The 14,670-nt window shown below is 42.1% G+C and overlaps 2 protein-coding genes across 2 annotated transcripts in view; one reads left to right on the top strand and one right to left on the bottom strand.

Moving 5' to 3' along the window:
• The window catches only part of LOC149299430 (histone-lysine N-methyltransferase, H3 lysine-36 specific-like), a 29,936-nt gene extending 27,938 nt beyond the window's left edge, over window positions 1-1,998 (top strand). Inside the window, exon 22 of the mRNA XM_089485992.1 lies at window positions 515-1,998. Within this exon, the coding sequence (XP_089342118.1) occupies window positions 515-1,998 (1,484 nt within the window). The remainder of the gene's footprint in view (window positions 1-514) is intronic.
• Window positions 1,999-7,469: 5,471 nt separating this feature from the next.
• Window positions 7,470-12,823, bottom strand: LOC149299429 (ras-related protein Rab-24-like). The gene is made up of 8 exons (XM_089486226.1): window positions 12,707-12,823; window positions 11,878-11,946; window positions 11,628-11,706; window positions 11,145-11,212; window positions 10,960-11,059; window positions 9,216-9,266; window positions 7,865-7,927; window positions 7,470-7,534 (listed from the first exon to the last, which is right to left on the bottom strand). The coding sequence occupies exons 1-8, from the start codon at window positions 12,821-12,823 to the stop codon at window positions 7,470-7,472; spliced, it is 612 nt and encodes a 203-aa protein (XP_089342352.1).
• Between the last annotated feature and the right edge of the window lie 1,847 nt (window positions 12,824-14,670).

The raw sequence follows: 14,670 nt of genomic DNA, 5'->3' as shown, positions 1-14,670 counted from the left end.
CATAGTTATGGAAGATTTCACGTGTATAACGTGGTGCTTGTATGCAGTGAAATATTTTGGTTTGCGCTGCCCTGGGCCTAACACAGAGCAGCTCCCCAGCTGCCTCCTACCCCTTACCTCCATGGCTACCACCTGTCATGCTGAGCACCGGGATGTAAGGTCAAATCCTGGTGTGCTGCAGGGGTGGCACGGAGTAAGGTCTCTGTGGAGTCTGTACTGATAGGCACAGTCCTCCATAATGTATATGGGTCGTCTCGGATCTCCCCATCCAGCCCGATGAGAAGTGGCGTGCCAAGGAGACTCGTTGCCCCCTGCTTTATGCAACAGAGGAGCTGCATCCCTAGGCCTATGCCCAGGCGAGAATACGCCGCTGCTTGCATTTCATGATTCTGTTTATTGTAGTTAATATAGGTCAGAATATTTGATGTTACTAATGGTAGCCGGATATTTACAAGTGCACAGCCGATGTTTGTCTATTGGTTGTTTAATAACATTAAATATCTTCTTTTATCAGGCAAGTGGGAGTGCCCATGGCACCAATGTGATATCTGTAGCAAGGAGGCGGCTTCTTTATGTGAGATGTGTCCAAGCTCCTTCTGTAAGCAGCACCGGGAAGGCATGCTCTTCATCTCCAAACTGGATGGACGATTATCCTGTACAGAGCATGATCCGTGCGGCCCTCATCCCTTAGAACCAGGAGAAATTCGGGATTATGAATCCTCTTCTAGCACACACGATGATTCTGCAGAACCATCGCCTCCGAAGAAAGAGACGTTGGACAAAGACAAGGAGAAATCCTTAAATACCTACAAACAAAATGTTTCCTTAAAAAAGATGCTGCTGACTCCACCTGTAGCCAGCCCCCAAGAACCTGGGAAGGTTGTGCTAGCCCTTGGGACAAATTGTAAGCCTTCTGGAAAGGTGTTGGTTGAGTCTTCTGAGCAAAAAATTGTGCCAGCTGGAAAAATACTTCTTGCCTCCTCTGGACAGAAGCTTATCCCTGGTAGGAAAATAATTCTGACCCCTGCTGGCCAGAAATCTTTGCCTGCTGGAAAGCTCCTCCTGACCACTTTGGGGAAGAAATCTCTACCTGCTGGGAAGGTTTTGCTGGCTTCTTTTAGCAAAAAGCATCTGTCTGCTGGGAAGGTACTATTGACTTCTAATGGGAAGAACACTTCACCAGTTGGTAGAGTGCTTCTGTCTTCTGTGGGGAAGGAATCTATATCTGCAGGGAAGGTTGTATTGGCATCAGCGGGAAAGCACCCAGCAGCCGCAGGGAAAGTGAGGTTGACCTCTGCTTTAAAGCCACACTCAGATGGGAAAGCTTTGGCGGTTGCTGGAGGCGAAGTATCGGTAGATAAACCTGATAATGTGAAAGTAATCCAGAGTGAGTCAGACTCTGCCACAATGCTTCAGTCGAGTAAGAGACAGCTGGCTGTTTTCACGAAAGATAAATGTACTACACTTTTAAAGAAACCATTGGCTAAACAGGAACCTAAAAACGTATGCCAAAAGGACACACCGGGAACTACATCCTCAAAGGAAACCCCAGTAAGTTCTGAGGAAAGACCCTTAAATACAGATGAAGTAGAGCAGCAAAATACACCTTTAAAGACACCATCCACACTTGTGTCTATAGAGGACCCCAAAATTATGGTAAAACATGAAAAGCTTCTTTCCACTAACTCTTTAGAGAAACCGACGAATCATACTCAGAAGTCTTCTACCCCAGCCCAAAAAGAGAGTCCCACTTTCACCAACAGTCGGTCTCCCTCGACATCAGAAGCCAATTCCATCCAGAAAACCCAAGAGCAGCCCATAGGCACTGTAGAGAAATCTTGTACTCCTCCCATAGAGGAGGCCAATGGCCCTGTAGAACACTCATCCCCACCTGTTTCTCCAGAGCCCCTGGATTCCAGTGAACATTACTCTGATGCCGATTGTCAGTCGCCAACACTATCCAGCCCTGTTCAGGACCATGCTTCGGAAGAGAACTAAATTATGTTTGGAGTATAGAACAAAGCAAGTGACTATGCTGCATCTAGTGTGAACTGACGACTGAGGCATTGGTGGGTTATTGTGGGAAATAGAGTATTGTGTGGGAGCTACTGCTTTGTTATTACTTTTATGCTCTAACAAGGATCAGTTGCTGAATTACTCATTATGAAAACGCACATAACAGGCAAACCTTTCCCCGCTTCATTTAACACTTTTCCACTGTTATTGGCCTTTTGAATCGGAGGCACGTTGGCACAGAAATCAGGTTTCTTTTGAAAAAGCTCTCTTCTGTGGATGTATTTGTTGTACAGACAGATAATGATGCTGTAATGAAGCATAATCCAGAAGCAATAAGGCACTTGAGTTAGTGTGTTAGGTTCAGCAGTTTCTAATTATGTTGGATTCCGTGGCATGTACAATAGAGGTGCCTTATTACAGGGTAGTCCAATGAGGAGAGGATGTCAGGGAGTTTTTCAACCTTTTAAGTGCCAGAGGGCTGAACTACTCTGTTCTCCTCTGCCACTATAATGGCTCGTACCAATGGACATTGAATGGAGTGTATGTGGTTTATTGCCTGGCTCCTGTTACCCGGTACACACAATGAATTCATCCTGCTAGATTTCAGCGCACTGCAGAGAATGGCGTTAAGAAGCTTGTGAGGGACCCGGTACAGATCGGCTCTCCATGCCTTTGCTGTCAGTGCCAAAATAATACTTGAATGAATCAGTCGGCTGAAGCGAATGTCTCCATTACTAGACCTTAGTGCACAACAGGGCAGCTTCAGCCTAGTACTAGAAATTACCCAACAGCACTTCTTGTTGTCGAAGGCTGCCCAGGGGCTGGCTCACTGTACTATAACCTACATGATCTGATTTAAAAAAAAAAAAAACAAACGAAATTAAACAATACACCTTCAAATGTTTCTTGGTAGGTATTTTACTGTAAGCGTGCAGTACGTGTGAATCACAGTCTACAAGGTTTTAGAAGAATTTTAACTTGTGTGGATCTCCATTACCTCATGTGGAAAAGGAGGAATTAGTGTCTGCAGTTTTTATACATTAAGTTTTCCAGTTGTCAGGAAAGAAAGCTGTAAATGGATTAATGCAGAAATAATCATTGTGGGTACGTGAGTTGAAAGTGGATCGAAGGCGACCCCCATCGTTTTGAGATGATGGTGTTGGGGGGTCAGGCTGGAGTACTGACGCTTAGACCTTTTCGGGATCACAGGCCCTCGCACTCCTACAGATCTTCCTCTCCACACATTAAACTCACTTCTGCCTTTGCTATAACTGAGCAGTCATAAGCTGGGAATCATGGTGCTACAGGCAGCTGTGCTTAATGTTTTACTGTATATTTTTTTTTTTTACAATTTTTTGTTGTTAGTCTATGGTGTTGGTGACTGTACCAGTGCCTCATTGATGTGACAGAACCAGAGATTAGTCTTGTGCTGTCTCCTGTCTTACTCCCCTGGTCCTCTGCACATTTTTAACCTCTGCTCTTTGAGTTTTGGATCAGGAGCTAGAAAGTCAGGAACGTTTGTTGCATTTTCTGTCTTTTATTTTAAATAAAATAATAAAAGCAACGGGACTTATTTTTTTATCTTCGAAAGCCTCGATGGTGGATTTTTTTTTTTTTTCTTCTCGAAACGGAGTGTGCGTTTCTTAACTGAGGTGCTGTGTCTTGCCTGCCTTTGGTTTGTGTGTGATCTATCCCCGACCTCCTTTATTTAACCACCGGTCACTAACATGGCATCCTGCGGGTAGTAGCAAAGATCCCTGACCCCTATCACTTAGCCAGTCTCCCCCCTTCTTATATTATTGTGACATAGAAAATGATTTTTTGGAGTACATACATGGAAGTCTGAAGACCTTGTTGAAATTGGAAGCCTATTAGTTTTGGGTTTTTTGATGCCAGTTCGATCATAACATGTCATTCGCTTTGCGCTCAGTATGTGGCTTGCGCTATAGCAATATGATTATTCATGGCACTGAAAAGCAATACAGCAAGACAAAATACACACTAGGCTCTATAGGTTTTGTATTCTGTAGTGTGTAGTATAGGTATAAAGATCTTTTTTTTTTGCTTCCACTGCTGGTGAATACTCATCTTCTGTGTGTTCCTGCTGAGACCGCACCATCCCAGCAGATGGCCTGTTACGTATGTCCTTTTACATCTGGGAAAACATACCGGTATTTTAGCCCCTGTCTAATTTTAGAAGGTAATGTTTGAAGTTTCACGTGAGCGTATTACAGCTTTTCCATCCACAAACGCAGGTGCTATCGGACTCTGGTATATTGAAGCTTTCGGCTATGTATCTGCCACCTTTCTGCCTGTGTGGCAGGGGGTTATTATATATTTAACATAGGGGCTCACAGTCCATAATTTAAAGAGGAGGCAAGCATGACACAAGGTGTTTTTTTTTGTTTTTTTTTTGTGTGTGTGTGGTTTGGGATTTTTTTTCACACTTTTTTCTTTTTGTTTTTTTTTTTATTTTTTTTTATTTTTTACTATTTTCAGTCTGTATCTAGGTTTTTGCATTTCCTGTCACTAAAGGGATGAATGCCCATTCTACAATTATGTACTGTAATTCTTTGTATATAGACAAAAACAAAGTACTGTAAAGTTTAACTTTACTCCTGTCCTCTGTTACTCCTGTCTTTTTTTGTAGAGTCTGTGGCTATGAGTGATGTAAGGAGTGTGTGAGGGTGTCTCAAACAGTACTTTGTGTATTGAAGAAGTGTGACTGAAGCGGCCCTACCGCAACAGCCCTAACACCGAGTTTACAGATTTTACTGTTGAAATAGTTTTGGGAGAGACAGCCAGACAGCCTTCAAACAAAGAATGCCTTATACAGTTATTTGTATTTTAAAATACATTCTATAAACACAAACAAATAAAGTACTATTCCTCCTTCATGGTCAGATTATCCCTGCCATTGATTGGCTGCTTAATTCATCCAACCAATGACAGGAAAGTGCTTTCCCCACATCGATCGCATTGGGGCATTTATCTGGACTCCAGTTATTTGCTACGCTGAACACATCTTATTGCTCATGATACATGATATACTAACTCCCAGTGTGGGTACGGGCTCAGCAATGTGCTTACAATGGCTAGTGTGTCCCTTAAACTACTGTGTACTGCTATCAGACAATATTATTTGAACAGCACAGATTACCCTTTTTTTTAAGTATTTTGGTGTTTAAAGAAATAGGACTCCATGCTCCGGTTCTAATGCCCTACGTGTGTATGTACGCTGTGTGTCTGATTCTGTGTGTGTGCGGAATAAGGTGAACTGGCTGTGGCCTCTTAACATAACGCACAAAAGCCAAGAAGAGGAACACTTGTCAAGTTTGGTAAGGCTGAAAATCCATTAGCTGTGTTTGCCAAAAAGACTGTTCTTCCACTGGTTTTGCCAGTTAAAAAAAAAAAAATCTGGTTAAATACTCAGAGTATAATTTCTTTATGTAAATTCACAATCTCTGCTGTGATTAAGTTTCGTTCTTCCCCGGTCCCTTATCGAATTTTAAGAGAAGCTTGAACCCATGAAACTCTTATACAACATATATTATATGGACAAAATTATTGGGACTAATGACCATTAAACCAACAGAGACCTTTATGATGTCCCATTCTAAATAGACCAACATTAATAGAGCTGCAAGGGGAGGTAGGCCACACAACTATATAACAGCCTCCACTCTTCTGGGAAGGCTTTCCACAAGCTTTTGGAGTGTTCCTGGGGGAATTTTTCCCGTTCATCCAGTAGAGTGTTTGTGAGGTCAAGCACTGATGTTGGAAGAGAAGACACGGCTCGCAGTCTCCATTCCAGTTCGTCCCAAAGATGTTTGATAAAGGGTTGAGATCCACCAAACCTTGTCTTTTATGGATCTTGCACTGGGGGAAACGGAAACAGAAAAGGGCCTTCCCCAAACTGCTCACACAAACTGGGAACCATCACATTGTCCAAAAGATTAGGATTTCCACTAGAAGTTAGTGGCCCAACCCCTGGAAACCAGCCCCATATCGCTATCCATCCTCCACCAATCTTTACAGTTGGCACAATGCATTCAGGCAAGTAACATTTTCCTGGCATCCACCAAACCCAGACTCGACCCATCAGAGTCCTAAAGAGAGGTGTGATTTGACACGCCACAGAACATGTTTCCACTGCTCCAGAGTCCAGTGCCGGCGTGCTTTACACCACTTGATCTGAGGCATGGCAGTGTACTTTGTGATGTGAAGCTTGCGTGCAACTGCTCGGCCATGGAAACGAATTCCATGAAGCTCCTGCCACGGTTTTTGTGCTGATATCAACGCGAGTGCAAGTTTGGAACTCTTCAGCTATGGCATCAGCAGAGCGTTGGTGACTTTTACGTACCAGGCTCCTCAGCACTCAGTGACCCCGCTCTGTGACTTCACGTAGTTGTTGCTATTCCTAAATTCTCCTGCTTTCCAATAATACCACTATTATAACATTTCACCAACTGACTTGCAAAGGTGGCATCTTATTGATTGAAACACCTGAATTTAATAATCAAGAGGGGTGTCCCAGTACTTTTGTCCATATAGAGTATTGATATAACTTTTCCTTTTAATTCACTTATTGCCACATCACCAATGATATACCCCAAAAACTGGAGTTTTTGGCATTAACCACAACCTTCTCCCATGAAGTGCTCTTTATTCAATGAAGACCCAACGGGACCATTACATTCCAAAGAAACGCTTGCCTTTCCGCTTGCTTAAGCAAAACAAAAGCTGAATTTGCATCAAACTTTTGTCTTCCACAAAAACATAATCAGGAAAAAAAATCCTTGCAAGAATATCCTCGACTTTCAAATTTCATGTACTTTCTTCCTACCTTGGTATTGTTTATACTATGGGCAAAAGTTCTCCCGATGTTCTGCCGTTTCTTGTTCAATGGGAGCAATTGTACACAGAGTGCCGCGGGCTAGCCAGCAGTGCCCTGGCTCATGTGTCTCTGATAACATTCCTTTAAACGCTGATGCTCCCCCTCCAGAAATGCCTTAAGTAGTTAAATACAAGGCCTGATGACTATTATTTATCTGCATGAAACATTCAGATGGTGAACCTAGACTCGCACAACCCATACCACGTTTATCGTGCAGTTACAGCTGCAGACCTGCCGATATGATCCTTAGGTGCCTTTTGTAATTGATAAACTCATTACCATCTATTTTATTTTGGAACTGACATCACACAAAATAGTCAAAGATTAAACTTTATACAGCCTTCGGGTTCAGTGTAAGCCTTGTGGTAGATAAGGAATCTTCTCTGCCTCGTCACATGAAGCGCGTTATATACAACAGTCTGCTTCTCCCAAATACATACATGAAAGGATATCATGTGACAATAGCTCTAAAGTCACTGCAACAATTTGTAGGGAAAACATCTAAAAAGTAGTCCCACAAGAACGTGGAGGCCTTGGCACTTAGTATGGGATTTCCCTAGTGTTGGCAGCATAGGTATGATGTGGCATTTCTCCTCTGACCCAAATCCACTCCTTTTGGCTCTGTGGAGGAAAAACATCATTGTCAATGCATGGCTTTGTCTTAGTCTACCACTTCTAGTTTTGTCATCCTCCTTGAATATACGTATTTTAAGAAACTCTGCGTATAAATGTTTTATTTATATAACACCTTACAGCACAGCTAGGAATGAATTCAGATGGTTTTACACTTTGAACTGAAGTCCGCTTTTAGTTTTATGCCTTCGTTTGGGAGGTGGATTCTCTACCCTTCCCAAGGCTTAGAATGCCTTGCATATGTGATTTGTTTTGTGGTTTTTAATTTGCTTATTTGATGCAGAGGACAAGGTGAGCCCCTCTTTGTAATCCACTCACCTGTTACAACCTGAAAGTCGTTATAGTTCACAAAGTCTTCAGCCACCTTCTGGAACAGCTCATCTGGAGAAAAGATCATCAGTAGCTGTATCTTATTAGCATTACTGAAGCATAACGGCATCACTTCTTATTAATGCAACCTTAGTCATGTTCAATCGGGGGGGAAAAATGGACATCCGCAGGAGTTCCTATAAGCGTTCCTTCAAAACGATCAACACTCCTACCACCAAAATACTTTTTTCCCAAATCATTTTACTTTTTAAATAAATGCCAAATTAGAAATGAAAGTTCCATTAACTAGCAATAAAGAGGCATTTGATCTTGCCATTTATGTGATGCACAAAAAAGGACTTAGTTTGAACAGTAGATTAATCGGTTTCTGGTGGAACCATAGACAGCAGATCCGCTTTACAGAGATATCACCCTAAAACATATCCCAGGTATTCTGAATGTATTCTGCCATATAAAGCATATTTACAGAGCGAATGTTATACTTTTAAAACTTTTTGAAAATTTTAAACTAAACATGGCTTTCTTCTTCCCAACATGAGTGATTTGATACACAATCCCTTAATCCTGTGTTACTCTCTCTTGTACGGAGATGTTGTGCTGATAACATGTAACTTGACTCCGAAAATCACTGTGTGGTCAGTCATGTGATGGCGCTTCTGCTCCATGCATGCAAACAAAGCAAAGCACACCAAGTCCTTATGTTTCCATCCACTGTTAAGCACAAGAATCCACTTTGGAAACAATACATGGGTAGACACATTTTTCCAGTGCAGTATTTTGAGTGGAAACAAGGTTTGTTTGTGTTTGAAACAGTTTAAAAAGTAAGGCTCACATCAAGAATAAAGTGTATTTTTAACTCAAGATTTATTGTATGTTTTGGGGAAATGGGCAAAAGGACAACTAAAATACATCTATTCGTGCTTATTTTGTTCCTGTGTCTGAGGTCACCAAAGGGGTCTTCCTCAAACTTCCTGTTCTCTGTCCTGGCTCAACGACTTTGAAGTTCATCTTGACTAAATGTAACACACTAAGGTAACGCTCTATGGCAGGGTATGATGGAGAATTCAATATTCTTTGAAAGCAGACTTAAGGGCTCCCCTCCCCTTAGTTCCCATTAAATAATGACAGCTCTCAAGGTGTTGTCCAGCTACAACCCTTGGTACTTGATACTCAAACCAGCGACTATGAGACAGCTCCTTACGATGGGGCAGGTGCCCTGGAGGTTTCTATGTACTTATATCAGGGTGATTCCAATACAGTTCTCAAGGCATTTTTCCCATTGCTGAGGACTGAGCTGGTTCTGTCACTATAAAGCATAAATACACAAACATTTACTCACCGACACTTTGGCCAGTTTTACTAGATGTTTCACACACATGAGCCTTAATCTCTGTTGAAGAAAGCACATGGAATGTGGAGTTAGATAAAAACTTCTTGAAGCATTGTACATTTCAAACATTGTTGTGTCTATATTACGGCATTCTCAAAAGGATAATCTTGTAAATGTAAAAGCTAAGGTAATGAAGATTTATCTGGTTTCTAAGTAAAATCAGCACTGCTCAGAGCTACTAAGCTAGTATGCTGCCAGCATTGGGAAGGAGGGCAGGTACGTCCATAGGCCACTGCTATTAACCTGACCACCGCGGATACCAAAATCTCATAGGAACCTTTATTGTCAACGAATCAAGTTCCTTCACCGACTGTGTGGTCAGTACAAGAGAGCGGAAGGACTAACCATTCAGTGGACTAGGAGTCAATACTAGGAATACAATAGAGAAAAGCTGTATAACATGTCTGCTGGTGATTAAGTCACACTGCGGTTACTGCCTCACACCCTCCCCAGAAGGAAACCGACAACAGATCACAATATGATGACACCATACTGTCAAGATGTAATAAACGAGAATTGGCATTTCATCATAATGCCCCTTTACCACAGCCCGTAAGTCACTGGAGTATTCTTTTATCTGCAGTCCCAAACTATATTTAAACAAGTGTGCTTAGATGATGTTTACTTTCTGGGATGTTCAACAAATTAATCGTTCTTTAATTATTTTTTTTTTAATATCACGCACACTTTTAAGAAGGTTTCCAGTTTCTATGGCAACAACTTAGCTGCCAATAAAGGATTTCCCAAAATACAAATTATTATGTTTATTATGGTGCATTTAGTTACAAAAAGTGTTGTACTCAGCAAAGGTAGATGGAACAGCAGCATTTACTTCTACATCATGGTTGTCACATCACTGCTGTCCAACGTCTTAACGTGTATGCCTGCATTCCATTAAGAAGCATAGCCTTGGAAGCTTTATAACCTTAATGGGCCATTAATAATGCATTGTCCGAGGGGGGACTGGACACTAATGGTATACACATAGAGTCTCTATGTTACATAGGGCATCCATTTCACCTTCAACATAGAGAAATGACTGGAGTGTGGTACAGGAGACATGTTTAAAAGACCAATTTGGTATCAGTGATCTGCAGCCTAAACTGCTTCTTGTACCTCTAATATTTTGTTGTAAACAAAAATGCCATAAAGTAGACCTACTGTAAGTTTAATACAAGTCACAAATGATTTTATTTCTATTGGGACAGACTATGGGTGATATATCAGCACCCATAACGAATGGTTATCAAGCAGCAGCGAGAATACGGTAAACATTGCTATTAAAACCCCAAACATGCTTGTTTCACCAGTACAAGCAGGAAGTGTCCGCGCAGCATTCCAATTGTATTAAACTTCCTGAAATATCCCGTCCTTTCTAGAATAACTGGATGCATGTAACACTAAAAGCTAAAATGTCCCCATGAGCTTTGGTATAATACAACTTTAATGTTAATCCTTGGGAGCACTTTCCACCCATGCACACGGGGGTCTCGTTAGACCCCAGCCATCAGTGTTCGCTAAGACAGTGCTGGAGCTGACCGAGGGTAAGTATATCACATGCAAGGAGATGTGTTCGGCCCAAAGACACCTCCTTCACAGGAAGTTAAAGGGACCTCTCAGCTATAGTATGTGCTAAAGTGGACCGGAGTGTCCATTTATGAAATGAGAAGGTTTTCCAAGGTACACCACCTACCATCCGCATAATCCTGCACATCATGGAAGTCAACCTGGCGCAGGCTTCTGTCGTTTTCCACCAGGTCACTCTTGGTGCCGCAGATGTATATCCGACAGTGCTAGCAGCAGAAAAGGGCCAGTTATTACAAGGGAATGAGATGGCTTTGGTTACCCTGGCAATATAGAATAGTCATAAAGACTGACCTCCTCAAAGTTTTGCAGCTCATTCACCCAGAACTTCACTCGATCGAAGCTGCTGCTGTCTGTGAGGTCTACATGACAAAAGAACTTTGTATTTTAGCAACATCAGGGAGAACAGCATCTCGGAGAACCTCCAAAATGGTAACAGGTCGCTTTAACGTACAATGATGTGAAGATCACATATTTTTAATGAATGTTTAAATCGAGATATTTATGTATGGAAAGAAAACAATTGTAGTCGATCCCTTAAGACTAGTTGTGCCAACTACTAGTCTTTTAACCATGATAAAATAAAAAATCAGAACTTATTTTCACCCTCAATGCTTTACAAAACTTTGTGGTGGCAACCAGAACTCTTGGGAATTGTAAGTTTGTTGCTGCAGTCATTAATTATAGAAAGAAATTCCGAATTTCAGCTCAAATACAAAACAAAGTTTGAAAATCCTTGTTTTGTGGATTCACCTCTCAGTCGGGAAGGTTCCTTACCATAACATACTATAGCAGCTTTGGCACCTCGGTAGTATATTCGGCTCATGGCTTCATAGCGTTCAGAGCCAGCAGTGTCCTTATAAGAGACAACAAAAACATAATCATTATTATACAAATATACACATATTACAAAACAAGCACATAAGCCCAGCACGTAACACAATGTTCGATGATCCTTCTTTACCATCCAAAAGCTTCACTTATTATGTCTCATCGTACCAAACACGATAATATGCATGTTCCTCACCCAGATTCCTAAAGTAACATTACGCCCTTTCACATTCATAGCTTTGGCAACAAACGCAGCTCCAATAGTCTGAAACAAAAAGAAACATTAACACAGAATTGTAAACATGACTTAAAGTCATGACTTAAAGCTGGGAGCTTTCATGGGGCCTCCTAGATATCATGGAAGCAACGACCCAAATAATGAGGGATGTATAACTAGCCTATGTTTGTGTGGAAACTAACAAATACCCCATAGTTTTATTTTTTATTTATTTTTTTGCCTCCAGTACGTTATTCATTATTATAACGACATAAAAAGGATGGGGTTTGGAAACAACTGAGGGACATTTTAACAAACAAAACATTTCATCTACCAAGGCGGACATCTCCAAACTTGAAAATCTCATACAGAATTTTAGAAATCACTTCCGCCCTAAATTGCGAGTAGCTCTTCCTGACTTCTGATTGATCCCAATTGAGTTTATACAAAGTTGTGTTTCTGCTTAACCGGGTAACTCAAACTTCATATCATAATAGCAAGTCCTCAAATTTCCAGAATGCCCAATGAATCCTGAAAAGTTTAGTAGACCCTGAGAGATGAGACACTATTCGCAGTTCAGGGTTGTTAAATGAGCTATGGAACTGCTGCAGAGAGTGGTCAGATCCACTTATAATATTAAAATTATAATTTAAGTTACTTTATGTGAAACTAAATATTTTATACATACATGCCATACACAAAAATGCTTTACTTTCTTTATAAGCTAATTCTAGACTTCGCGTATGATGACCAGCTATTGGAAGATAGTAGAAGTGTGGCGGATGTAGAATGCAAATAATGCTCTCACATTCTGGTACGGTCCCTGCAGAAAGCGATGGTGCACATATCGCTCAACCAGGCTGGTCTTCCCCACCGCCTCCTTTCCCAGCATCACTACTTTGACATCAACCCGCTGCCCACTCATGCTGAGCTGTCACCCGAGCGCTGTCCCCGGGATCAGCAAGTGCAATCCTCCGAGATGGTGTGCGATCGGGAGAATCCTCATCTGCCGGACAAACAAGAGTTATGGTGTGCCGAGTACACATACCGGTTCACATTTTTTTAATATATGCCTTAAGTTATTAATCATTATTAATCACAGTGGCCTTGGAAAGGCTACTGCGCCACAAACAGCTCAGCAACGCCATTGTGATTATTTTCATCACTCTAATTGCATGTTTTCAAACTCAGGGCATTCCATGTGAATGATGAGTGCATTGGGGCATCTCTTCCTCATATCCTGTTTTCAGGGACACTTCTATGTCATAAGGAAGATCCTGGAACACAAACCCTTTGCCTTCACCCACAAATGAAAGGTAAGGCTTCTACGTTGGTTTCATTGAATCCAGTATCCTATAGATCCTTGGGTAACACGCCACATATATGTATATATGTATCCAGCAGAACACATCAGGTGGCTAGTGTCATGATCTTTTGTATGCCGCACACACAGAGCCACCTATGTGACAGGGATATGCCATAAACAATGTAATCAATTACACACAATATAATGAATATTATACACAGACCCATACAGCCATAATAAAGAGACACCGGCAGTCCGCCCGCCGCACACCCGCCCAGTACCAGTTTATAACCCCGGGACTCTCACCCCTCTCTGTAGATCTCTATTGCACCGGCCCCCGTCTCATTGTGTATCCTGTCCGCGAAGCGGCCTCCCAGAAGCGTCACAGGTCAGCCGGGACTCCACCCCCATGCACAGAAGGACACGCCCCACAACGTCACCTGACTGCCCTCTTTTGCATACGTGTTCTGGCTCGCGCAGGCCGTTTCCCGTGCGACGTGCGACACTGAAGCCACTTGGACGTGACACAGGAAGCAGAAATTCAGCTCATCTCACGTGACTCTTGGTTGGGCCTCTGCCCTTCCGGAAGTTCGGGTAGTCCAGATGTACCCTCATGGCGGCTGAGAAAAGTTGAGAGTGACTTCATGAGACTGGTAAGGGGAGGCAAAGGCTTAGAAGAAGCTCACGCCGCGGCGGTTTTCATGGTCCTGAATCCCATTTAGGGCTAGTGGAGGTCACAGTCAGAAGCCATATGTCTGAAAGCCATCGCCACACCCCCGAGCTTTGAGGAGAGGGATTTACTAGTCATTAGGAAGACACGCCAGGTATACTTTAAATGACTTTAAACACATAAAAGCCTTTTACTGGCGAGTACAAAGCATAGACTTCCTGTGGTTACCATATCGCATTATGACAAGGGCGCTGTCACGATAACCAAATAATCCACAAGGTCAGGCGTGTCCTCTTCACAGCTGCCTTCAGACATGATTTCTGACACTGTGACCGGATTCCTTCTCTATCCAGGGTGCTGTTATGCAGCATGCAGGGTTTAATGCACCTCAAGCATATGATGGAAGGTGAATAAGACTCATTCATTGAAGATCAAAGCCTTAGTGCTAATAAACCAGAGTTTGTGACCCGTAGTATGACCTAAATAACACCTGGAACGATACTTTGACCTTAAACAGGTAGCGAAGGCTTTGTCAGATCTGGGCTTCCAGCTGTTATTTGAATGTAATGTAATTTGACAGATATGCCTGCTAGATAATGTCGATAATCCATAGTTTATTTATATCCTGTTACAAAAGCCTGTAGGACAAACGGCGCCTTTTGATTCCCGTTCAGAAACCTTGTTATCTCCTCCAAAACGTGCAAAAAAATCATAATGGGGGGCCTTTCCTCGGAGTAAAAAAAAAAAAAATTTAAATTCTGTATATCTAGGTGGTTGGCAAATCCGAGTCGCCGCA

Source organism: Sceloporus occidentalis, unplaced genomic scaffold (genome assembly GCF_023333645.1).
Source record: "Sceloporus occidentalis isolate IW3139 unplaced genomic scaffold, rSceOcc1.0.p SCAF_28, whole genome shotgun sequence".
In the NCBI taxonomy this organism is placed as follows: domain Eukaryota; kingdom Metazoa; phylum Chordata; class Lepidosauria; order Squamata; family Phrynosomatidae; genus Sceloporus; species Sceloporus occidentalis.
This window is presented reverse-complemented; position numbering and strand designations above follow the sequence as displayed.

Coding starts and splice junctions, on each gene's coding strand:
- LOC149299429 (XM_089486226.1), bottom strand. CDS start 12,823: ATGAGTGGGCAGCGGGTTGATGTCAAAGTAGTGATGCTGGGAAAGGAG. Junction 11,707..11,877: donor ATGTTACTTTAGGAATCTGG/GTGAGGAACATG, acceptor GTCTCTTATAAG/GACACTGCTGGCTCTGAACG. Junction 7,928..9,215: donor TAAAACTGGCCAAAGTGTCG/GTGAGTAAATGT, acceptor TCTTTTCTCCAG/ATGAGCTGTTCCAGAAGGTG.